The sequence below is a fragment of the Ammospiza caudacuta genome, chromosome 20 (genome assembly GCF_027887145.1).
Source record: "Ammospiza caudacuta isolate bAmmCau1 chromosome 20, bAmmCau1.pri, whole genome shotgun sequence".
NCBI lineage: Eukaryota > Metazoa > Chordata > Aves > Passeriformes > Passerellidae > Ammospiza > Ammospiza caudacuta.
This window is the reverse complement of record NC_080612.1, coordinates 9,623,746-9,650,677: the sequence shown is the minus strand read 5'-3', so window position 1 is coordinate 9,650,677 and position 26,932 is coordinate 9,623,746. Positions and strand designations below refer to the sequence as shown.

The 26,932-nt window shown below is 48.9% G+C and overlaps 1 protein-coding gene across 1 annotated transcript in view; it reads right to left on the bottom strand.

Moving 5' to 3' along the window:
- The window catches only part of NXN (nucleoredoxin), a 46,553-nt gene that overhangs the window by 13,693 nt on the left and 5,928 nt on the right, over positions 1-26,932 (bottom strand). Inside the window, exon 2 of the mRNA XM_058817773.1 lies at positions 31-148. Within this exon, the coding sequence (XP_058673756.1) occupies positions 31-148 (118 nt within the window). The remainder of the gene's footprint in view (positions 1-30; positions 149-26,932) is intronic.

Here is a 26,932-nt window from a genome sequence, read left to right as displayed (position 1 = left end):
TTCTGTGGCACAGGGCACTGCAGGTCTTACCTTCAGGGTCATCTCTGATGACCAGGAGGCCGTTCCTGCACACCACCTTCCCAGAGGAGGCATCGATAAATATTAGGGAAGGAATGTTGGAGACTCTGTACTTGTTCCACAGCCTCAGCTGCAAAAGAGATTGGAAAGGGAGATAAGGAAGGTAAACTTGGCTGCGTGAAGAGGAAGATTTTGGAGCATTAGCATCTTTCAGAGCAGAGGTGAGAGGTGAACAAAGAAACAGAGCTGGTGCTTCAGGGATGAGTGTGAAGGAATGTGAGGATGGTGAGGGCCCAGAGAGACCCTCACCACCACCATCCCCTCAGGACCTCAGGGGAGACCCCTGTGCATCTCCCACTTTCTGTGGGCTTGCCCATGAGCAGAGGCAAAGCTTCTCCTCCTCCTGCTTTTACCTCTTTGCAAGTAAAATGGGGATAATACTTGCCATGCTTTGAGCTCTTTGTTTAGAAGACATGGTAAGCACAAATACTTTTAATGCCACTGCTCTGAAGCAATTTGTAATGCTTCCCTGGCTGTTTCCTCCCCTCCCATTTCCATGTTCATTAAACAAACCAGCAACCCCTGCCAAGACACAGCCAGGCTGAGCACAAGGCCAACACACAAAAAAAATTATTTTTCTGTAACTGGGGCTTCCCGGGTTTGTTCCCAGGAGCTGATGAAGGGTTTTGACATCAGCCTGGGGCCCCAGCTCATCCATCCTGCAGTGCCAGCTTTGCAGGCTGATGGCCACATTTTGGGCATCCCAGTCTGGATGAGGCTGTGTGCCGGTCTCTGCAGCGAGCTCAGCTCTGCACAGCATCAGGACAGAGCCCTCTGGGTGTCACACACTGCTGGGCTCACGTTCCCCAGGATATGCTGCTGGCACAGGATCATTTAGAGCTTAATTCATGCACAGAAGCTGGCTGGGATGAGGAGGAACAGGAGCAGCAGCTGCTGGCACAGCCCAGCCTGCAGGTGTGGGCTGGCAGAGCTGCTCTCCCCACCATGCACGGAGGAGCTGCTGCCATCACCTCGCTCTCCTTCATTTCTCCAAGCATTTCAACCCAAACAGCCCAGTGCTGAATTATCAGACTCTCAAACTAAAGCCAAACCATAACCAAGAGCCAAATGGGGAAGGAAACTAATCTCTACCTTCCTCTAACATCAAGCTCTGCTCTGCAAAGCCCCTCAGGCTCTGTGTGTTTACAACGTGCTCCAGTCTGGAGAATAAAACCCAGGCACTGGAGCAGCACAGAGGGGGCCCACCAGTGCCAGCCAGTGCAAGAGCCAGAGAAACCATCAATGTCCTGCTGTTTCCAGCAGTATCTCACAGGGAAACTGCACCCACATGTTCCCAGAGGAGAACTCTGCAGATGGCTGTCCCTGATCTGCAAAGAGAGGCAATCCCATTTCCTGAGATGGGAATGATCTGGGGACATACAGAGAGGCAAGGTTTTGTGTCCTACCCCCCAGCCTTCCATTTCCAACAGACATATTAATGGATACACAAACCAAATGGCCCTGGGCATGAAAAGAATAAAGAAACCTTACTCAGTGCAAATCAGCCCCCTCACAATGACTGTGTTCAAACCACAGAAGGTAAAATCCACTTCTGTGAAGTTTAAAGGGTGGGGGAAAGCTCTTTATAAGGATCACAGGCATTTAACAGGGTGCTGCAAACAATAAGGAAATTACAACTAGCAATCGGATCAGTCTCTTTAAATAGTTGCTTACATTACACTTCATTTTGCCAAGTCCTTTGTATACAGAAGCAGCTCCCCCGGGGCATCACGGTGGGTCCTGGCAGTTTTGCTTGGCTGGGGAAGGAGCAGGGTCTGCACTTTGGAGCCAAGAGGCTGCATGGACTCTCTGTGCTCAGAGAGATGGGGATAACAGCAAACCAAACCTGCCCAAAGCACTGCAGCAAGCGTGGCATGGCTGGCTCCAGGCAGTCTGTGAGGTCCAGCACATGTGGCAACTCTTGCCAACAGTTGGTCCTGGGTCTTCTCAGGACGTGAAAACCATCAGGCCCCACTGGACACAATCTGCAGGCACATCCCAGACATGGATGGCAGAGGCAATCTGCAATCCAGACACTCTGTCCCCATGAAATCAGGAGTTGCCACTTCTCACTCATCAGTGAGGGTCCAAAAGAGAATGCCTCAAGCAAGCATCAAGCCAGGTGTGTGTTAAAAGGGTCAAAAAGCATCAAAAGAGGTCAATGTGACATCTCCTGCTGCTGGGGGAGCATGTCCATCACTGAGCTCTGAGACTTGAACCTGATGAACATCATGTCAGGCTCAGTCACACCTTGGATGAGTGAGAAAAACAATTCAAATGGAAAGGTTTTTAAAGGACACAGCCCACCAGCCCAGGTAACACCAAACCAAGTTTCAGAGCTTCACACAGGCTGAGCAGCACTTCCTATTTTTAACAGATTTGCAGCCTGGGTTATCACTGAAACGCATCACACAACACCAGTGAACAAACACAACAACTGCACATAAAGCAACTGGAACTGGGCTGCCATTTGAAGCCCTCTATAAAAGCCTTGAATTGAAGTTAGTGGTCTCGCTGCACTAACCATATTAATTCCATCCAGGAATGTGCTGTTTAAAGTGGGAGCAGTTTGCTTTGATGAGTCCCCTGTGCACCAGGAAAGCTGATGGGGAATGAGAAACGCACGCGCCGCAGGAGGAGCGCCAGGATCTACCACAATTCCCACCACCCTGGCCCTCATCTGCCAGATTCCAGCCTTTCCAGAGCCTGTCAGACTCTTTGGGAAGGAAGCCTGATGGCTCCTTTTACTGCAGGTCTGACCTGAAAGAGCAGAACCTTGAGAGGAAATGGGCTGGTTCATTTTAGCCAAGCTGAAGACAGCTCCTATGGGATTCCCACGCTGTGCCATTATTTTGCACCCAAACTACAGCTCCCAGCAAGGACATCTGATCCCCACCTAAAACCACTGGGATGACCCAACCTGTCCTGTGGCAAACCATTGTGCTAGTTAGCTTTTCTCAGGGTAAAATGCCAGGGATTTGCACATGTGAAAGTTCTGCAAAGGGGACAAGCTCAGCTTACACCCACTGGTTGTGGTCCATGCAGAAAGGGAAATCCAGGAGAAAAAAGGCATCCCTGTATGGGTACCTGCACAACCACACACCTCACAAAGGATTCTGTGTCAGGCTGGGTGTGGGATGCAGAAAGCAAATTACAACTTGCTGTGAGACTGTGGCTGATGGGATGATAGCTCAGGCAGCAGGGCAGAGTGCTGCCTCAGCAACTCTGAAAAGCTGTTTTTCCTGCTGTGAAGAGGATGACATAGAAATAACATACTCCACACACTCTAAGGATTTGATCATCCATTTAAAGAGGGGATCTCTGCTCTGCTTCCCAACAGCTGTTGCAAATCTGTGGGATCAAGCCAAAGCTAACACAGATGTGGAAATAATCTATGGACTATTCAGCCTGAAAGCAGCTGATCTCCTGCAGGGCTCTTCTCTCCTGGTTCAGGCCTGCTCCAGTCACTGCTCACCCCAGGACACCCACTGGAGAAGGAGTGAGGAAATACAGCCCCTCACAAGGTTCTGTGCAGGCTGAGCAGCCTTACAGAAACTTCCCTGGCTCCTGTGCAGGTGGTTTAGTGCAGGCGTCCAGTGGAAAAACCAGAGTCACCAGATTCCTCTGGAAACTTTATCCCTGCACTAAAGCATCACCACGACATCCTGGAAACCACAAACCCTAGGGGCTCCATCCACAGCCAGCTGGGAGAGGCTTTCAGAGATCACTCGTGATCTGAAGGCTGATCTCCAGACATTGATCCCGAGACATCGACCATCAGCAGCACAAGGCTGCTCTCCCCACCAGCACAGGCTCCATTATTCCCCTCATCCTGAAGATTGGGAATTCCTGGCTGAGAGGCTGGGGAGACATTTGCAGACAGCCACAGTAATTTTTCCAGATAAAGGTGTCAGACAAGAGGTCTCCCCAGCATCCACGGCAGTTTCTGTGCAGGGCTGGCACCCGGCCGGGGAGGATGAAATCCCCTCCTGCTCTGCTCCTTCTGCTGGGGAAGGGATCCCCCACTTCCAACAGCTGCCAGGTGCTATTTTTGGTTGTGCTGATTGATTTATCAGCCCTGCTCACATTCACTGGCTCACATAAATCCTGAGCTGCAGCAGTGAATGCTGGCAGAGATAAAGCACAACTGCCTGCAGCACACTGAGAAAGTGGTGCTCCCACCCTCCTTGGGGCTGCATTTCTCTGCTGCTGTGTGAAACTGGACCAGAAAAGCTCTCACACTTCCCTCTTCCATTGCATATGGAGCTGACTCTGCCCAGGGATGCAGAGGGCAGACATGGTCTCTACTCATCTTGCAACCTACACTTCCACCTTGACCAGTGACAGAAGACAAAGCCAGTTAAAATACTCGAAGGCAGCAATAAATTAACATATTCCTGCTGTGGATGGCTGCTGCTTTGTAGTAGCACAAATGTAAAGCCACTTTTCTAAAAATTCACTCTTATAAGCAATGGAGAATTCTGGTGAGGCATTGGAAAGATCTCAGCTTCCATGAGTGACCATGTGAGAGCACAGAGAGGGGTTTCCATTACAGCATGGGCTCAGCTCTTGCTGATCTCTCATTCAAGAGCCACAGGCTGAAATATTAAATCTGTCTGAGGAACACATGAGCAGCACTCAGGTGGGAAAATGTTCTTGGTCCAGGGCTGCAGGGACCAGCAGAGCTCAATGTCCAGCTCTGCCACCCAGAGCAGCTCCAGGCTGAGATATCCATGGCCATTCCCAGTGCTCCAGCGCTGCGGGAACCCCTCTGTCCTGGCTCACTGACAGTGTTAAACTGCAGCTTTTACATCGTGCCTTAAAGGGTTTACAAGCACCAGGGGCCACCCAGGCTCTGCAGACAACAGGCTGCTCCTCTCCCTGTCGATTTAAATCTACTTCACGCCTGTCCTTACGACTCAAGCTCAGCTTGGACAAAAGCTGCTCTTGCAGCCCTCCCTCACTGCTCCTTTTCCTTTTCCATCAGGGAAGCCCCTGAGCAGAAGGAGAACACGATGAGGGAGCAACACAGAGCCAAGCAGAGGGGGGAGACCAGATGGTGCACGCCAAGGTCTGACCCTGTGACACGGAGGAGACCGAGCGAGGCTTGGGATAAATTAATGTCCATTGTGCTCTCGCTCCTCTCTGAAAGTAAATCAAAATCTAATTACAAAACACAACGGTGACAGAGATGTCTGCTCCGGGAGCGTTAATGAGCTGAGGAGGGAGGATTTGGAATTGTAATAAACGAGATTGATGTGAACAGCTGAGACAGACAGCACGGGGCACAGGGGCTGTGGGTCCATGCAGACCCCATTGCTCCCCTCCCTGTGCACACTGCCTGCAATGGCTGAAAGCCCAGTGAAACCCAAACACTGTCCCCTGGCACTCAGCCTGGCAGCACCTGCTGGGGACATCCCAGCAATATGACTCAGTGCAAGAAAAAATCTAAAGAAAATCAACCCAAAAGTTCTGCTTGTCACTTCCATCCTCTCCATGGTGGGAGATTGGCACAGCACAGTCCAGCTTGTGGCTGCCCACATCGCCCCACAGCTGCTGTGGGGACAGGGGACACCCTGGGCTTTTGTTCCTCCTGGACAGGGAGCACATCAGCATCAGGTTTGGAGGTAAAGCAGAAGGAAACCCTCTCTGTGGGTTTCTGGCACGGCCAGAGAGCTGCTCTTTGTTCCCTGAGGAGCTCCACAGCCAAAACCTGCGATGAGGAACCTGGGCCAGCCCAACCTCATGTCCTGGCGTTTCCTCCCATCCTCTTCCCTCACCACCCTGTTCCCCACACTGGCTGCTGCTCTTTGCAATTTCCCAGGCTGTGCCATCCCAGGTATGGAGAGCTGAAGGTTTTGTTTGAGGGCAGGCAGCAAGGCTGGCTCTGAGCACAAGCTGCCTGCTCTCCCCCTGACACACACATAGCCTGACAGGCTGGATGCTCCGCAGCCCACAGCTGATAGGAAAACATTTAATTTGAGCAGAGCTGAAGAGCAGTTAACATGATGTATGGAGAGCAAAGCCCCAGGGCCCTTAGCAGACACGGGAGCTGGCCTGGTTGTTTTACATTGCAGGTTTCAAAGAGGTGCTGGGATGGCAGCTTGATTTGATCTCAGGATCAGGAGGAAGCAGCATTTGACTAAACACACAGATAACAACACAGGCAGGAAATCAAGCTGGGAGGATGCCACCAGACAGGCTGGTCTATCTACACTTTGAGGATGCTTTTCATAAATACATTTTTTTCAAGTGTTCCTCAAATTGTATTCAACAGCCCAAAGAATGCAGAATTTAAGGATGCAGCATTGAACCCAGGACTAGGAAATACACCTCCATGTATATCCAATAAATGGGGTTTTTTCCTCCATGTGCACACCACCATGCTTTACCTCTTAAAAGGGGGCTTGCACATGAGCAAGGTATTTAATAAACATTTTTCTTTCTGCAAAAACACAAAAAGCAGTGAGGGCAGTGGGAGTTAAAACGTATGTGGGAAAAATTTAAGACACATGTAGAAGTATATCATCCATGGCCCCTATAAATTACTCCCCCAAATGACTAACACTGAGTAAGAAATAGCTATGTAAACATAGAGGCAATAAGAAAAAAGAATAATTTCTGTCTATGGGAAAGGGATATTCTCCCATCTGTTTATAGGAAAGGCGAGGGGTGGGGTGGGAGTCTGGGATGTTGAATTGGAGTTCAGAGCCTCCCTTGGTCCCATGTCTCATCTGTCACTGGAAGTGGGACAGTTGCCAGAACATGGGTTTCCTACCCACTGCCTTTGCTGCTACTGTTCACTTGAGTGCTGGCAGTAATCTCAAGGTCAAACACCTTGCAATCCCGGATCATTAAGAAACAAACACTTCTGAAAAGCCTTGAGTTAAAACAGAGTTCCCACCAAACACAAAAGCCTTTTAAATCAGCAGGGAAATCGGGATTTGTTTTTTTGTTTTGTTTTGTTTAATGCACACAATGAGGTATTAGTGAGGTTTCTGTTTTGTTTTCAGTGGTTAATCCGAGAGGGAACCTTACACAATCAGACCAACAAAATCCCGGAAAACAATGGAGCATTTGTTAGCACTGTAACACACCCTGGGGAGTGAGGCAGTCAGGAGCCTCCCAAGCAGTGACAAGGCAGCACCAGGACATCCTCCAGACCTGGAGATTCCTGTAAAACTACCAAGATATCACAGATACCCCCTTGTGCCCACTGCTGAAGTACCCACTGGGTGGATGGCAAATTTGCTTTTCCACAGCGCCTTTTGAAATGCAAAAGCTCATCCATCACATCACTGTGATGCCTCCTCCACTCAACACAGCTCTTGCATGACTGCAGACACTCAGACTGTTTGAAAGCAGCTGATCTCAGGATGCACTGGCTGGGGTTGGTCTGATCCTCCCTACAGCTGCATCCATCTCGGTGTCTCAGAGCCGACAGCACTGAACCTCATCTGGCAGCACTCCTGGTTTGCAACCCAAGGAGGATTTTCATGCAAAGGTTACACAGCTGCAGAGCTACAAAGGCCACAACCACAGCCCTGGCTGCGGGGGCAGCTCTGGGCTTTGCATGCAACAGGCTCTGCTCCCAGCTCAAGGGATTCACTCTGTAACCACAGATCAAAATATGCCAGCAACTAACCAGAGCCAGGTGCTCTCAAGCTCCAGCTGGAAAGAGCAATCCCTGCCAGTGACAGCTCTGAGTAGTCCTGCTACTCCTCTTCTCAGGGTGGAAGGGATCCCACAGCCTGTGCCAGCCTGGAGCAGCCACAGCGCTCATAGGGGCTTTTCCTTTGGAGCCCCAAGTCCATCCTGAGCAAACATCACACCAACAAAACTGCTCTGGGCAAACCCCTGATGATGATGATGATGTGTTTTCAGGGCCTCTGTGCCCTCCTATCACACTTCACCAGCACAGCTGAGCCCCAGAGCTGTGCTGGCCTGAGCCAGCACTGGGTGCCCTGCAGGGAACAGCATTCAAGTGAGGTGGGCAGGACAGATGTAACACAGGCTGCTGGAAAATGCTCTTCTGCTGAGCACTGCTCTCCCTCCTGCTCCCCAAACTGACACTCAGCCCCTCAGCAGAAAGGCTGGAAGTGTAAACCTGCCCCAGCCAAGGATCTCTGAATGGGAAAATGCCACTGGGAGTCCCACGTTTGCAGTTAATCACCTGCACACATGAAAAACCAGGGCAGAACAAAGCTGCCCAGAACTCAGATGCACCAACACCTCAACTGCAGCACAAACCAGCAGGTGGAAAGTTGGAGAAGCCATTTCTTCACCCATTCCTTCTGCAGAGCAGCTTTTCCATCACACAGTGCTCCAGCAAAGCTGGGGAGCAGGGAAGGGAGGGAGAGGGAAAGGAGCAGAGCCATGGTATGGGCTGGGCACAGAGGAAGGGGAGGGACAACCAGTATGGGGCCAGCAGCCAGGGCTGAGGGGTTTGTGACACACACACATGGAGGGCCAGGTGCAGGGCCAGAGAGGGAACCCGATCTGTCCCTGAAACCCAGCACCGAACCACAGGAGGCCCCTGGCTCCAGAGCCACCGAGCAGGGAGGAATGGGACAGCAGCCTGCAATCCCTCCTCTTCATTTTAAGGCACTGTGAAACAGCCAGACCAGCTAAGAAGCTGAACACGGACAGTGAAAAATCAGTAGCAAGTCAAAAGCTCCACTGATGGAAGTCAGAAAATAAAAAGTTTCCCAAGGAGCCAAGAGCCTGCAGGCAGCATATGGAGGAAGAGAGAGCCTTGGCCATCGTGTCTCTCCTGCCACCACGGGCATGGCACAGACAGCCATGGAGAAACAAGGAGCTGCTGCCAGGAACTGGTGAAATGTGAATCCCACGGGGGTGTTCAGAATGTCAGATAAGATGCAGAGTATTCAATCCCTCTGCTGACAGCCAGCCCCATCTGGAGGGGGAGGCTCGGAGACTGCAGGATTCAGAGAGCCCAGGATACCCAACACCAGCTCTGCCACTGAGCCTGAGTCAAGAGCAAAGCAGGTGACACAGAGGGCTGCCTCATGTTTTTGGTGAGAATAAAGGAGATTCTGTGCTAAGAAAAAGCAAATTGTGTGTTCTTTTATAACATGCCGAAAACTTCTGTGCGCTGGCAGCGACTCTCCTCAGATGGGGCTGCATTTCAGCTGTTACTATATTCAGTTTGTAAAATGCTTTGGGATGATAAAAATCACTCCAGAAAGTTACTAAAACTGCTTCCAGGAAATAGATTCACAGAGTCAGAGAAAGCCTGGTGTTTTTACAAGAGCTTCTACTAGAGGAAGACCAAAGATAAGCAGCAAGTTTTGCTTCCTTGTCTTTTCAGCAATAAAAAGGAGCTGTGCTGGAGTTTATTTAATTCTGCAACATACAAAACCACCATCAGTTGTTTCCTCAGAGAGCAGCCTGACTTGAAATGGACAGATAACACCCCTCAAATCACCTGGAGTTGAAGGCTTTCTGCCTTAGTCAAGCTCTGGATTTGGCTGCTTGCATTCTTGCTTTATCCTGCTGCTTTCCATGATTATTGAATTGTCCAGAAGATGATCCCAGGGTAACTAAATCCATGCTGCAAGAACAGAGGAAAAGCACCGTGGGAGCACAGTCTATCTTCCCATCCCCACTCCAGCCTCAGTGCAAGGAAGGAACTTGTTTGGAGCTGGATGAGCCACCGGAAATGCAAGCAAATCATCCACTTGTGTCCAAGTGTCTTTTTCCAAGGATCTGCCATGAAGTTTCAGGCTCAGTCACCCCTTCCCCACCCCTGGGTCAGAACTGATTGAATGCAGCCACCGAGTCAAACTCCAACACACTCATCTCGTTTGGCAGCTCCGCTGCGAGCTCCAAGCCTTCCCCCTTCTTTTCCTCTCCCTCCTCTCCCTCAATTATCTTGCTTCATCTTTATTCTGTTTCCAGGAACACTTAGCAACAGGCTCTTGCAATCAGCCACCGGCAGGCAGGATCTGAGGAGGAGACTGCAGTTGTGATGACCTTTTGCTACACTCATGCAAATTTTAAAGAAAGTATGTGAACAATTTGCCTTTTAAGTATCCTCTGCTTACATTCACCGGGAGTTAATTCTCCTTCTCTCCTCAGAGGCATCAGAAACACCAGATTTTCTGATTTTACACTAATGAGAACAAAACCTGCGGCTTAATTCTAGCTTACTTTGTGGGATTTTTTTTTTTCTGGATCTCACACTGTGAGGAGAACCTGAAGGGGCAAAAATTAACATGTGACACCTAGACCTCAGGCCTGCTCAAGCTTTTCCTCCTGTCAGCAAAAGCCAAGTGTGGATTCAGGGCCCATCCCAGCAGCCAAACTGGTCCTGAGAAGGACAAGATGCTGTTGGCTCCTGTTGGTGAGGAGCAGCTTTCACTGCTCACCATCAGAGACTTCCATCCCAGGGCAGCCCCAGGGTATGCCAGCAGCCAAACACTGCCTCAGCCTCCCAAGCAACCACAGCGTTTGTGATCTCCTTGATTAAAGGCAGCAGATAAAGGCTGGGACAGTGGTTCAGGACTCTCATTCCCATGGGACTCCTGGAGTGCTCCTGCCAAATCCAAGCACTTTTCCAAGCTACATCCTCCAAAGCAACAGACGGACCACAACAGGGCTCTGGGAGGGCAACACCGATGCTGGATGGATGGAAATGGGTAAATAAGAAGCCTGGGTTTGGAAAACCACAGCAACAAACTCACAGCAGCCGTTTTTACAGCCACCCCAATGGGTGCTGGCATGGGAGAACAGGCAGCAGCCTTGATTTTCATCAGATTTAAATCAAATCCCCAAAGCTTTCCAGCAATTTCCCTGTCACTCAGTAATTTTCTCACATCCACAAACAAGTTTGGAGACAGCCCAAAGCACACACCAGGACAGCTAGTGCAGCTTGCAGGGCACAGGGCATTACTGCATTTAGTACTTTCTCCTTAAAACAAATACTCTGTGTTTGGAATAATAAACCCCTGTATTTCTTGCAGTGGCTAGAAGCTGAAGGGAGGGAATGGGTGAATACCCAGGTACCAAGGCAGGCAGCTCACCTCCTGCTTTCTGACTGGTGTTCATAACCAGGGAAAGAATTTGCAGGTCCCTGATCTGAGAAACAAACAAAACAAAAACCTCTCAGAGATCTCTGATACTTCAGATGATCTTGAAAAGTATAATCTACTTCCTTTTTTTTTCCTTTAAAAAATGAAAAGTCTAAATAAGCACATCACTGATCAGATTGCTGAGAACAGCATCTGGAACATCAGTCTCTGCCTGAGACTGCAGAAGCTGCAGGAGAGCTCAAAGCAGCCAAGGCTGCCCTTGAACCAGATGCTGCTCACTCTTACAGCCTGTGGATCTGTGTGAAAATGATTAAACAAAATTGCTCCCTCTTTTTCCAACTTCAGAACTCAAATCTGTTTTCTCTTAGAGGGCAGATGCTCATTACACATCCCACAGCACATCAAAGGGCAGGAAGAGAAGGAAGGCAGCCACCCTGCCATGCTGCAGTGCCCAGGGTCCTGCCTGAGCAGCACCCACCACCTCCCCTCCCCAAAACCCTTGCCTTGGGCTACAGAGGGTAAAAATGCCTCTTGGAGCTTCAGTCCCCACTTAGTGACAGCAGAGATGCCAATCAGGGGCTGTAGTTCCAACAGCAGCAAACAGCAGCCATGTGTTTTGTAGGGAATTCTTTTGGGGCTTCAAAAACTCCAGCTACTGCAGTACCTCAGGGAGCCCCAAAACTTGGGTATTTCTCCAATATTCCTTCCCCATCAGTGTTTGAGCGTTCAGAACAGAACATGAGGGACCAGTCCAGTCCCAGACCTGTAACCCCCATCCAGATCCAACCAGCACTTTCAGATGCTTATTAACAAATGAGAACATCAAGAGAGCATTGCAAAGGTGCCAGGGGGCTCCCAATCCCCCATGAGAGGCTTGGCTGGATGTGACCTTAGGGGCACCAAACCCTGTGCCTTTAATGCCACACCTGATGGAAACCCCTGTGCTGGGAGGTGAAAGGCAGGTGACTGATAGGAGGCCTCATTCCCAGAGCCCGTCTCGTTTATTTTAGTTCACAGAGCTCAGAAAACTCAAGGCAATCACTCAGCAGCTCGGATATTTAAGGAGGAGAGTGGGGAAGTGTGCCTGGGAAACAGGAAGCACAAAGTCAGCTCCATCCAAGATCCAAGAGAGAGGAGCCACAGCCAGGCTCTCACTTAACAGCTTCTTCCAGGCAAGCCACGGCCTCATCTGCCTTAATCTTTGACCACTGAGAGATGAAAACAATTTATCCTCATTCCCTGCCCTTACTGAGAGGCTACAAGAAACAAAACTAAACCAAAGATCAATGTTATAGCCCTTCTCAGGAAAACTCTGCCTGACCTGGACTTTCTCAGTATCCTTTTATCTGGGAGTGTTTTGGCTAAAGCTTTGCCGAGGAAAGCCATGTGAGCAAGCCAGTTAAAAACCTGGTGCTTTCATGTTTATACAGCCAGCTAAGCAGCACACTACAAAGGCTTTTATTTCAAGTCTCTCCTGACAAGCCAGCATGGATAAATTACATAATCTCCCAGGAATTATGATGCACAGGAGGAAAAAAACCCTCCAATTCCCTAGGTAAGAACTAAGGGCTCAGAAACTGAGAACTGAAGGAAAAAGTCTGCACAAAAATCATCTCAAGATTAGAAGGCAACTTTTTTGTACTCAAAGAGACAGCAAAAGCATCTGTAGATGCAGACAAACTCATTCCCCACGGCTACCAAAAACTCAACAGATCCACAGCTGAACACAGAAATATCTCAAAGGTCTCTCTTCTCCCAAATATCTTTATTTCCAGAAAAACCAATCTGAAACAATCCCCTGTGCTTGACAAGCAGTGCAAGTGGCTACAAGCATGAGAAGAGATGAGCTTCCCAGTCTGAGAATGAATCACAGAACAGAATCATGGAATACCCTGAGCTGGAAGGGACCCACCAGCATCATCAAAGCTGCTGTCAATGGGGTGCATCCAAGTACAGCCTGAGTCCCCAGGTTGAACCAGGCTTCACACACTGGCTGTGCACTGAGCTGTGTTGGTTTTACATGCTGCGTGTGCAAGAGCCAGGAAAAATCCATCTTCAGTGTCATAACAAACCCTAAGGTAAACACAAAGGCAAAGCCATGCGTGTTATTCAGTTAAACAGGCACATAAAGGAGAAGGCAGCCCTGGCCACAAGTTTGCTCCTGATTTTTGTTGTTTCTCAGTGAGCACACACAAAAATGGGCAGATGCTCCCTTCTCCAAGAACAAACCTGCTGCTCCTAATAAAAACCAAGAGTTTTGCAGAAGAAACCTGCACTTCACAGCCTGTGCACTGCTCTCTCCCACCACGGAGTGAGAAAGGAGCACACCTTGGTCCCCTTGCAGACACAATGCCCCAGAGGCCGGCAGCTGGGATAAACCCCCAAACCCAGGGAATTCCCAAACTCTGACAAACCAAACCAGAGCCAGCAGGTCTGTAAGGCTGCAACCCCACAGAGGAGTTCTGTCTTCAAGTTATGAAGTTTATGGTGTTTGCTTTGCACATTATAAACTACACATGTGATTTTTAAGGTGGTGGACAAAAGAAGGGGTGTCTGAGGGTCCAGGTGCCCAGTCAGGCCAGGAAGCAAAGACAAAGGAAGAGTCCACCTACACATAACCTTCTACAATTGGATTGGGTCTTCTGTGCTTTCTCCAGAAGTCTGAGCAGCTCCTCCCTGCACTGGGCAGAGCTGGAGCCTGACACATTAAATTCTGGGCACAGAGCTGGCGGCACTTTGGATCACTGACAACTTCAAAAGGACCAGAAAAGCCCTTCCCGGGTAAATAAGCTCTTGCTGCTCAGTTTGCTGAAGGGCATCAGGACAGCCTGAGCCAGCAGCTTTGCTGAACATTTCCAGACAGCCTGGAAACAGTCTGGCAGCCTGGCACCCAGCCTGCTCCTCCTTTTCCGTGCCAACGGGGACACGCGGATACGCAGGACCCGCCTCGGTACGGCAGCTCCGAGGGGAAGGGATGAGCAACTTCTACAGGACAGATTCTTCCACAGATTGTACAAAATTAATGGTTTTTCAGCTCTGTGCTAGCTTAGGAGAGATTTAAAGCTCCAAAGTTAGCCTGTTTGTAAAAAAAAAAAAAAAATAAATAAGCATGAGTCCCAGATTCTGTTCTGAATCTCAGGGAGTCAGCAGGTGGCAGATGGTCAAAGCCAGAACAAGGTTATTTCAGATCTGCAAGCTGAAATATCTCCCTCCATCTCCCCTGCAGATCTACAGGAGGGCCACAGGGAAGATTTAGCACCTGCAGCTTCGGGTTGTTGTGGTTACCTTTTAGCTCATTCAAAAGAATATTACAATGAGTTCCCCAAGGGAGTCCATAAATAGCAAAGGATTCTGCTCTAATCCCCTATCTACTCCTTTCTGGATAATATGGCATTTGGACAAGCACTGCCAAAACAAAGATTTATGACAAAGCTGAGAGTTTGCATGGCCAACACATGCTCTGAAAACTCGGGATTCCAAGGAATAAATAAAGCCTCTCTTAGGATATAGACAGCTCTTCAGTTATGGAAGATTCACACAGATACAAACTTCTTTCCAGGATTTTTGCTTCCCTCTCCCATACCAGGCAAAGGACAAGTTTATACTGATTTTCCCCAACACCAAAATCAACCGTTCCCACTGGGTGTTCTTGCTGAAACCACCACCACACAGTCACTTCCCATTTCTTTATTAATACTTTATAACATCCATCAGCTATTACCTATCCAGCCAGCTTCAAACTTCTTTTTCTGACAGTGACCAACATCAAAGGGAAAAGAACTAAGGAAACTGCAGACTACAGGAACTATAAAAAGTACAGCTGATGAATGCTACAGTTTTACTGATTCACTGGAGACACCAGGGAGCTGTGTGTTCTTAGAAGTTCCTCAGCGAATGGCGTATTAAAAAAACCCCAAAAAACAAAAAACCAAATAACAGAAGCTTTGCAGAGAAGTCAGTGCTATTGCAACTAGATTTTGTATGGAAATGCTGAAAAGCACCTGGACAACAGAGCCAGTGTAACACAAATGTGTGGCTGTGAGGGGCTGACCAAAGCAGAACCAGTGGAGGCAGAAAATTCAGCACCAAATGCAAACAAATATATTTTGCCCACCTGAAAACTCAAGGCAGTGAAGACACATCCACTCCCAGAGGGACCAGGCAGGATTGTTTCCTGCTCCACACTCCCCAGGTGTGATTTTAAATTACTCACTGCTGGGGCTGTCACACACCTCCCTTGGGTGCCTGTACAAAGGCACAAATGAACAGCCAGGCACAGCAGCAGGGTCTGGGAGGTGCAAAATAAAAAAAGGAAAATGCAGTCATTTTTGACAAAGGGAAAGTGCTGCATCCCTGCTGAATCTCTGTGGTTGCCAACACACCCTTTGGATCCTGGCTACTTGCAAGCAAAACATAAAACCAAGGATATTTGTTCAAAACCCACAGGCGGACACTGTGATTCTATTGAAGAAAAAAATACAACTGGCATTCATTCTAAAAACTTCCCACCACTGGGACTGGGATTCAAAACCAGCACAGGGCAGCCAGGCCAAAACACACTGAGAGCAGACGCCTGCAAAAGATTCCAAGGGAAATTAGTTATGTGGGTTTTAACAAAAATAAAATTAAATCCAATGTTTACAAAGGGAAAAAAAAAAAAGGCAGCTTCCCTAGGAGACAGTGCTGCAAACACCCTTTGCAGATAAGTCAAGACCTGTCTGAGGCTTCCTTGGGTTCCTGTGCCAGTGTGTGCAGACAGGGAAAAGGCAAAGCCAAATGCTGAGCAGGCAGCAGCTGCCTCCTCCCATCCTCAGGGCTGGCACTGGCTCTGAGGGGCAGTGAAGGGAAAACTCTCCATCCATCCATCCATCCATCCATCCATCCATCCATCCATCCATCCATCCATCCATCCATCCATCCATCCTCTTCCATCCGGGAGCTGTGGCCAGGGGAGGACGAGCTCCTGGGCTTGCACTGCTCTGCTTCTCCCGTCTCATCTCTCTCCAGGAAGAGACATGGTGGGCTAAAGCTGGACAAGGATTTACAGAAAGCCCCAGCTTCCCTCCTTGTGTGCTACAGCCAGCCCGATTCTGTAAACTTTTCTTTTTCCCTTAAGTAATTTTTCTGCAGCTGAGTCACACGCAGCTCCTGCCAGGAATTTTTATAATTACTGAATTAGAGCAAGGTTTTGCCTGTGCACGCCTGACAACATCTGCTGATGGAAGGGAGCTCTGCTCAAACCCTTGCAGAGCCCTGGAGGAGCAGGGCTGAGCGCTGCCCTTCCTCCCAACGCCACCTCTCATGGGGCTCTTCTTGCTGCTCCTCCTGCAGAAAGCTTTGCAGAGAGTTTTGGGGGGAAGGAAATAAGCTGGGACAAAGTCCAAAGGGTGCTGAAGCAGAATGCTGGCTGCCTCTTGGCTCTCCAAGCCCCTTGCTGGAGCATCCCTGAGGCAGCACCCACAGTTATGTGCCTCTCTCTCCATCAGCTGCATAGCTGCAAAGCCATCGTGTGTCACATCTTCCTTGGACACAGACAACGGTGTCAAGTTCCACAAAACCACAGGAGAAAATAACTCCCTCCACCTCCCCCTTCAATGGACACAGGAGTTATTCTGCAAGCCAGGCTCCAACACACAACACTGGTCCAGACTAAAGATCAAACACAAGCCACGTTCAGAGATAAGCCAAAAGCAGACATCTGGCATTAGCAGCCTAAACTACACACTTCCTGGATGATCCAGAAACCTCCCACTTTATGCTGCAGGTCAGAAATGCAAAGGAATTACCATGTTCAGCCTCCTCCTTGTTCCTGTTTGCTGCAGTGATGCCTGTGCCCTCCTGGTTCACCCAGTGCTGTCATTTATCCCGTGCTGCACCCAAAGGGCTGCATTAAGAACACAGCACAGCTGCCAAGCCCCGAGGAGCAGGGATGTGCTGGAAATGTGCTGTCTCTGTAGCTTTAATCCAGCCCACTTGCAGGGGTCTCTACAGCATGGCCACAGACCATGTGTGCACACAGCCCTGACGCAGTCAGAACCAAGAATAGATGCACAACTAGAGGGGAATTACTCAGCTCTGGGCTTCAGCTGGTTGTGCATGCACAGCACTCAGCTCTCTTCACTTCACACTTTTCATGTGCTGCTCCAAGGCAAAAATGAAGGCGTCTTGCCACTGCAGACTGGGATTCTTCTCAAAAGGTTCTGAATTTATTTTCAAAAAATCCTAGAGAACTACGTTCACAACACCTCGGGTTTACAGATGAAGAAAAGAGTTACAGAGAAGCTCTGGGCACCCAGTTCCAGAATCAGCCTCCAGCTCCCTTTTAAAAAAATAAATAGCACGGAGAGGCATTTTAAATGTTTGACGTACAACTTCCCATGAGATCATCTGCAGCAGGAGCACTCAGCACTTCTGCAGCTCAACCCTCACCCTGGGGACCTGGGAAATCAAGTCCCTCCTTGTGCATGAAAAGCAATTTACCCAGCACCATCCCCGAGCCCTGCAGCAGCAGCAGCAGAGCAGGAATTCCCATCTCCTTAAGCAGCACTTTATCCTCTCTTTTTCCATCACTTTCCTCACTCCCTTGCCTCCAAGCCTGTGAAGGGCTGAGGTTCTACACAAGGAACCCCATCCTTCACTGGACTGCCTCAGCTGCCCTCCAGCAGCAGCAAGGGCAGGGGTGCCATGGAAAAATCCCATATGTGATCCCATAATTAGAAATGGCATTGTAATGTATACAGGGGGATGAATTAAGGTTGCAGAGGAATACAGTAAATTGGATGCACATTTCTTGTTCCATTTTACTGCCTTTTTTTTTTTTTTTTTGCCCTCTCCCTTATTGGGCTTTGGCTACACTTCAGATTAAGCTCCTAATAAGGGCTGGAATTGGATGAGATTTTTTTTTCAGCCCATCAGATTGCAGCCTTCCAAGCCATTGAAATGAGATTCAAGCTGAACTTGAATTTTCAATAGTTTGGCCTAAAGGGGAGGGTGTTAACAACAGACCTGCCAACACCTTCTCCATACAAAATGTCTGAAAACATGTCTACACATCAAATGCTGCTCGGGCTCTGCTAGACAAAAGCCACAAAGCCAACATCTCAAATCCACTGCTGACTTGCCCAGCTGCTTCTCCTGCCAGTGAAGCTCATACATTTTATTTTCTCCGAAAATCCACAGAACCTCTGTATTCTCTCGAGGAAAAGGGGTTTTCCCCCAGCAACACAAATGTTGTAGTTTCATTATGATAAATGAGAATTGGGATAAGGAGACATCAGGTAAATCAGGTGGACACACAGGATGCAGATACACACCAGCTCACCCAACACAGTCTACTTAAATTATACAGCCTCAAAATTAAAGATACTCCAATGACATGCACAGGCTTTAATCAAGATCTCTGCCAGTACACATTTTTAAATGCTGAAGTCTATTTTTTGAGGACATGAATGCTTCAGCTTCCATGCCACCAAAATTATTTCCATTTCACATCTCCAGTATGAACATCCATGGCCACTTTGGGCAGAGCAGGGAAGGTGCTCCTCTCCTTTGATGAGAAACAATAAGAGAAAAGGAATGATGGTTTCTTGAGCTGCATCCAAGGGAAAGCATGCCCTGCTGGAGTGCCTGGCAGGGCATCAAGAGCAATGGAAATTTCAGCTTTCAAAGAAATAATACTCAAGAAGGGGGTGGGAATATCGTGTAGGAGCTGAGGTGACACTAATCCCATGGTCTGTTTTACAAACTGTCACTTCTCTCCAATGAAATTAAATCCTCTGCAGAAAAATCCTCTGGCTCCAACATCTTTTGGTAAGTAGAGCATAAACAGAATGAAGAAGAGCTCATAACTGAGCATGGGCTGATTACAGGCAGGAGAGCGGAGGGACAGCAACCTGACCACTGGGATTTTGCATTTTTCTTTGGATGGTCACTGTAGGACGTTTGAACCCCACCTGGCCAACAAGGCTCTTCCAACACAACAGGGGAAGGAGAGCAGGGTGGGAGAAAAGCACAGCAACTCCTGCAAAAAGGTCAGGACTTGATTATCAACTTATTTTCTTTAGGAACATTTAGCTAAGTGTCCTGCAGTGGCTCTTCCCAGGGAAGCTGGAATGAGGCTGTTCATTCCCCCGAGGAGCTGAGCAGGCTCAGCACAGCAGCAGGAGCTGCTCACACCAATATCCATTTCCCTGTCGGGAGCTGCCTTCACCAGCACAAACAAGAAACACTGAAAATGTGTGAGTGAGTGGCACTTTGAAATCAGAAGGTGTCTGGCAGCTCTGTGTCAGTGTGATGAACCCTCCAGGGCAATTACACACCGGTTCCTGGAGCTTGAAGCTCTGAACAAAGCAAATGCTGCGAGTAATGGTGGAGGGAAAAACCCCACAAAATGGCATGGAAAGTGTTTGCCCAAGCTCATGTCAGGCACGACTTTTCTATCTCTGTGACACAATGTCCAATCTGCTGAGCTACAGAAGAAGTTTAATTCTTTTTACAGGTTCATGTTCTCAGCATTGCTCTGGCCATGGATCCACAGCACCAACACTGATGCACCTTCAGCTACTGCAAGGATGATTGGAAGTATTTAACAGCTGAAGGGAAACACAGGGACAGCTTGTTTGCCCCTCATTTTTGTGTCACTAAGCAGCTGTAGGTGGACACAGGCAAAGCACTGACTTGTGCAGGAGCAGCTCAGGGCCAGGCATGGTCTCACTGACTGCAGAGGGACAGAGCCAACATCCACATGGATCCTGATTCTCCTAAATTCACCAAAGCCTCTCCAGGGCTAGCCTGTGCTTTTGCACAAGGCAGGTTTATCCTCAGGGCCAGCAAATACCATGTGAGATGCACACAGTGCAGCAAAGGGAAGGCAAATCTGTAGCTGTGCTAATTGGTGGAGTAATTACAAAGTAAAATACCAAACTAAATACCACAAGTCTGAGAATGAGCAAAACCCCTTTTCCTTTCTGGGAGCTGACTTTCCCCACCAAGAACCACCTCCATGGGCCCAGACAGATGTTTGAGCAGATGAGCAAAAAATGTCAGGTATTTTTCTTTTCAATAGATTTGCATCCAGACAGGATGAAAAGCCCTTTCTCTTGAGCAATTGAGTTCTCCCCACAACAGACATGAGCTGGCATGTTCTGAACGTTTGGTATTTCAATCCCAATTAATAAAATAGTAATTGCTGCACCTAAGGGGTTCTCAGCTCCCTAAGAGGAAACACTTAATTCATACACAGATTTTCCTAAGCTTTACCACTACATACTTAAGACATGGATTGAGGGATGAATCACAACTTCAAATTCTTCACTACTAAGCCTGGCAATCAACACTGCCACTTTCTGGCAAAGAAACCCTAAAAGCCTTCACCTGTGATGTCATCTGCTAACAGATTTATGTCCTGGGACTCCTTCACTGAGGAGGCAGCTGGGTAACAGGATTTGTTCTGGATAATCCCTGCTCAGGCTCTCAGGAGGGGAGGAAACAGATGAAGATGCACTCAGCCAGAGATGGCAGCCACCACTTTTAGGGAATTTATTACGGCCCAGCCACCTGCCAGGTGTAAATCCCATTTCTAGTTTGAAGGCTGGAGAAGGCAGAACCATGAAGACAGAAGGGAGGTGAGGGAAATCTGCACTTCCCCTTCCAGATCCCAAAGCTGTGTGTCCACAAGGCAGGAGGCATCAAGCCTGGCCTGTCACTGTAGGGGAGAGGTAACACAGCCCTACATAACCAACTGTAGGGTAAGGACCATCTCCTTCAAATGCAATTTTCTGAACAGAGCCCGGCACAACAGACCCTGAGCCACCAGCAGGGCCATTAGCTCTGCCTGGGGTTATTATTTTCATAATTAGAGGGATGGCAGCAGACAGAGGTGGTATTTGGTGGCCTCTTAACCTAGAGACTTACTGGGGTTTATGCAGATGACTCCACTTTTCCAGCAGCAAAGCCTGCAGCAAATCCTCGTGGGGACAAACATCAAACCAGGATCTGGATGTGGCTCAACACAAGGGCACTGCTCGGTCAGCCAGAGCCAGAAGAGCAACACAAAACATGCAGAGCTCAGAGGGAGCTTAAGCTTTAAAACTGAGTAAACCCTGCAATTCAAATCTGGGCTGTCTGAAGCAAAGTGGCTTCTCAGGTGAGGCACCACTCCTTGCTCCAGCCTGGTCCTCATGCCTCCCTCCATCCACCTGCTTCTCCCACACTCCAAAGCATCTCTTCCCAACCTCGGAGGCTCCTCCCAGCCTAACACATCCCCTTCTTTCCACCTGAAAAGCCACTGGTCCCACACAGCCGGCAGGGACATGCCTGCAGGGAAAGGCAGGGACAGCCACCTACTCCTTCTGCTTTACAAGGCAGCAATTAACTGGTTTGAAAACCGCCTCTCTAGGCAAAAACTCATCCTGGGAGCCACCAGGGTGACAAACATCTATTTTGTGCAGCACCTAAGAGATAAACACCAATCGATGCCCTGGATGCTCCTGTCACACACAATAATTAAACCATCAGTCGGGACACAGCGAATTAAAGCAGACAGAGGGGGACAAAGGAATGAAAGAGTTTCACTTGAATCCTCACAGCTTAACAAAAGCAAAACCGGGCCAGACCTATTGAGGAAAAAAGCAAAAGATAGAAGAAATATTATTTAACAGTTGCTTTTCCCAGAGAGAAAAGCAAAAAACTAAGTATGCAGCAAAGCAGGATCAGGCAGGGATGAAGACAGGCACGGAGGGCATTGCTGTGTACACACAGGACACTCCTTTCTTGAACATCAAGAAAACACTGTAAGAGAGGTGGTCTGCACGTCTCCAAAGACAAGGAGGAGGCAAAATCCCTGGAACAGCAGCCCATAGCATTTTCCATTCCTTTAAGAAAGGAAGGAGTGGAAGCTGTGCCATACGTTAGCACTTAAGTAGTCCCTACCCTCAGTTTCCCACCATCTGTACAACTCTCTGAAACTCCCCATCTCATTTAATTTATTGCTGTATGTCTCCGCCAAAATCAAAGGCCTAAATATCAGCAATCTTGGTGGGAGGCATCCAGCTGCTCCAGCTCATTGTAGGAACAAACCCCATTTGTGCAAAGCTGCATTGAGAAAGCCGGGCAGCAAATCTCCCTAGGAACAACTTCCCATGCTTTCAGATTAGCAGATCAAGCTGCAGGCATTAAGACCTTGCCCCTTCTCTATCTGTGAAATCCAGGGCTTTAGGACGCAAAAATGGGATTTTTCTAACCGTGGAACGAAGCGATTTTGGAAGCAGCAGCAGGGGGCAATGGCTGAGGGAAGCAGAGCTCAATCTCGGGGTCATGTCCATGTGAGATGGGGCTTTCCTGGGAGGCTGGAGTGCTGGGACCTGGAAATCACATCTGTGGCAGAGGCACAGCCCCACTCTGGTCACTCATCCAGCCCCTTCTCACCTCTGCTTCCTTGCCCACGGGGTGAAGCCAGCAGGATTTCCCTAAGCACGCAGCAATTTGCAAATTTCCAAGCAGAGATTACAGGGAAGAGCTCATTAGAAGCAGTCTGTAATGTAACAGCACAGTGACCTCTGTTCTATGGCCACAAAACCAAATCAAAATGGGAGCATCCTAAAAAATCAGCTCGTAGAGTCATCAGCCTCTCAGAAGCAAATAAGCACAGCTCCGTGCCCTCTTAAAACACCAGATATCAGCTGATAAAAGAGGAGCAATCCTGCAAGCCAAACAGCCAGGCAGTACTTGCAAGGCAGGATTTGTAGCCTGGTGCTCTTTGATTTGCTCTGAGAGTGACAGAACAGCAGTCAGAAAAACATGAAGGGGAAGAACATTTCTGATGTCCTGGTGACCCATCTGATGCTGAAAATCCCACCAGACCCAGGACTGTGCACAAGGACTGGGGTGCTGCTGCTGCTCAGACCCTGAGCTGCACTGGGAAGGACAGACAGAAGGACAGCAGCCCCCCAGTGGGGCTGGGGACACCACAGACCCCAACAGCTCCTGGACTCACTTGGTTCTCAGGGGCTGAAACAGTCACACAAGGGAAGTTTCAACTGCTTGAGAGATCTGACAGCAGATCTGGAAATTGTCATCTCCTTCCCACGCCATCACACAGCTTGGTTCATTTGAAACCTGTTCTATCCTGGCACAGTTCAGCTTGTCTTAGTGAAGAGTGGACAAACTGGGACCCCAGTGAGGGGGAAGTGGATGCTGAACTGCAAACACAAGGGCACAGCCAACAACCAAAACACCCCCCACACACCCCCAGCCCAGCGTGGAACCTTTCAACCAGCAGCGAGCACGAGGGATGGAGCTGAGACCCCTGGCAACACCACTACAATCCCTGTGCTTCTCCTTTATTTTGGGAGAGGCAGGATAATCCTTTTGAACTACCCAAGTGGGGGAGAACCAACATCTGTTCAGATTCAACAGCCTGGCTCTCACTGCTTCAGCTCCAGCTCTTTCCCAGTGGCTGGGGAAGGTCTCTAGCTTTTATTCAAAGGCACTGCCCTCACGCAGGGCCTTTCAGCACAGGCTCGCAGAGCACCTCACAGACATTTAATTAAATCCTACAGCCTGCCCCGGTGAGGAAGGGATTATGAACAGGCCCCCAGCTCAGCAGCACAAGCATCTCTTTCTGTGGGATGGCCGAGGCGTTGGGCTCACTGCAGGGGTGCAGCAGTCCCAGCTCCACCGAGCTGCTAAACACACATCAAACAGCCCAGAGAGCCTGGAGAGCCAGCAGGGCAGAGCAGAGTGATCAGCAGCATCCTCTGATGGGATGGGTAGGGGCCCCTCTCAAAGCCACAGCAACAAATCCGTGTTTTGTCACCCCTCTGCAAATTAAACTACACATTTCTGAAGTATGACATTCCTTGTGACCAATTCATCCACTCAACAGCCCTGGAGCTTCATAAAATGGAAAACCACCTTTTTTCCTTTCTTTTTTTCCCCCCATGCTCACCTAAGGAGTGAGACTTTAGCTGGCTGAATTACATCTATTTAAACAAAAGTAAGGTCAGACATCTGCCTTTGCACAGTGTCAGCTGCGAGAAATGAGCTAACATCCAGATGCAGTGGCATGTCAGGATTAGCCCAGGCTGGGGCAGGAATGCTTCCATGTATGGAAAAATATTGGAGCAGTGAAACCATAAGCTTGGAGCTGAGTGAAGTGAGAGGCCCTGTCAATGAAATTGCAGGCTCAGGTTTAGAGGATTTAGCAGCTCAGATCCGCCATAAGATCCTCAGCGTGTATTACAATAAATTTCACACTTTTTCCAAAAGGGACTCCTACAGCAATGCTCAGAGTCACGAGGGTGAGATCCTGCACCCCTCTGCTCACTCTGGAAGCCAGGCTGGAACTGCTGGGTACCATTAATGCCCCCCACACCAGGCACAGGCTCGGGTGTTGATGGAGATGTTTTGGCTGCTGCTCGCTCATCCCTGGGCTGCTGCCCTCTGCCCAGCAGGATTCATCAAAGCCAGCTCAGATGAAGCAGAGGCAATTCAAAAGCAAATGCTGAGCTGGATCAGCTTGGCTGGGGAAGCAGTGCCCACTTCTGCCACTGTCATGGCAAGGGCAGTGACTGCCAGGGCATGGGGAGAGAGCCAGAGCAGTGTCCCAGCCAGCCTGACACAAATCAAAGGGGCTCGTTTGTCAGCATCCTGAGCTAACACTGATGAAGTCATAGCCATGACTTCATCTCTCCAGTGGGAATCTCCTGGGAACAAGGGAGAACTACAATTTCTCTCTCCGGCTCGCTCACGCAGTTGCAATTTGTTTCGGTCGCCTTGTTCTCTCTTCTGCAAACATTACTTAATTCTCACCCAGATTTTTAAATCCTTGCCCCTGAAATGTAAAATAATGTTTCCTTCTCAGCTGTCAAAGCCCAGCCTTGCTGAGCTCCCTCCTGGTGGGCTCTGTCTCCTTGTGCCAGCTGCCACCCATTCCCTGGGGTCTCAGCCCACAGCTGAGGAGCCACCAGCTATTTTTTAAACCTCAAATGTATAACTAAAATCTGGTTACTCTTGCCAAATTCATTTTAAATAGGGACTTTTGCACCTTTTCTCCATTAAAATATTTTAAAGTCAGGCTGGATTAAGCCACAGTTGCTAAGACAGACAAAATATTGCAGGAGGACCCTGGAGCTTCCCTCCTTGGTTAGGCAGGACAGATTCCAATGCTGCAAAAACCCCCCAGCAACGAATGTCTCACACCACCCTGCTGCTGCAGGGTGATGCAACCCAAGAATTGTCCCAGGGTATCCCTGCTGCCTTCCTCATCACAAGCTGTGCTGAGGGTTTGCTCCCCTCCCGTGCACCATTCCTGCTGCCACAGCTGGAGCAGCACCCACCACCAGGATTGCATCCTTTAGGAACCAGATTCTCTGTGGTGTTGGGGCTCTCCCCACACTGCCCTGTGCCTTGTTGAGGGCTCCCATCCCTTTGTTTTCAGGCCACGGGGCCTTGCTGAGCCCCAGCATGGGTTTGGTCAGATTGCAGATGCTCAGCTACTGCCCTGATGGAACCGAGCAGTCAGCCACTCAGTCACACTAAATAAAGACTGCAAATTCTTTACATATTAATTGTTGGTTGCAATTGTTCTCAGTGCTGACAGACAGACGTGAGAATATGCAGAAAACATTCCTGCCTCTTTTTAGTTCCACCCTTCCATTAGTTGTGTGTACTCCATGCCAAATCAATAAGAGACTGCATTTTCCCTGGAAAACTGAGATGATGAAAACGTGATCAGCTATGAGACAAGGCACACATGTTGTAATCTGAAATACTCAAATCATTCACTTTCCCATGAGAGAATTTAACAGGTCTATCTGCTTACTTGTCAACTCATCCCACTCCCAGCTTCTCCATTGACCCTGTCTTTAATTTACAACCTACAGATTTAACTCTGATTGTGGTTTTTTGCCTACAGAGCATCAGCTGAGAAGCAGCAGAGGAAGCTGCTCTGCAGAGGGACATCAAGGCAGTGCTGGAGAAAGCCCCCTCCCCAGAACACCCCCAGTCCCCCCTCTGGGCTCCCACCTCAAGAACAGAGAGGAATTAACGTGCCCAAATCCCAGGCTGGAGTGAATCCAAGCTCCCTCCCCAGGCTGGCAGCACTCCCTCCTTTCCCAGCCGTTATTATCTGGAGATGGCACAAAGTGATCTGTCTACAAAAACATTTCAAACCTATCGTGCATTACACTGTGATGTGCCATGGAAGCAGTTTAGAGAGCACATGCAGCTATAAAGTTGTGATTATTCAGTATTCAACCCAGCCTGAAAGCTCAGGAGTCAGCTTGTAGCTGCTGAAAGCGGGGGGCCTGAAATTATCCGTGAATAGTTCAAAGCCGCAGTTAATTCAACATCTCCACTTTCAAAAGCATAAAAATCACAGATTCCTGGAGCGTGTAAGCTTTTCAAAAATTACAAACTACTAACTGTCAAATCAAAGCAGCAAATAGAAATCCACATGGCTGATAAGACAAATAGTTGCATTTTAAAGAGTAATTAAATATCACTTTGGAATATTTTGCTTGGAACTTGTTTCCCTGATAAAAACAATGGGGAGGGGAAGGAGGAGGAAGCAATCCACGCACACCAATAAGCTTCTCATCAAACAAATGCTCAGGCAAGCACTGCTCAAATTTGTTTTGCTGAATTCAGAGTTCAGCCTGCTGTACAACAGCCTCCCATGCCCTCTTGGTTTCCCTAGATCCTGACATTTCACATCAAACTCCACAATAAGGAGGAGGCAATCACTTTGTTGAATCTGGATTGTTGGGGAGGAGGGTTGGGACAAGAATCCCCATGGTGTG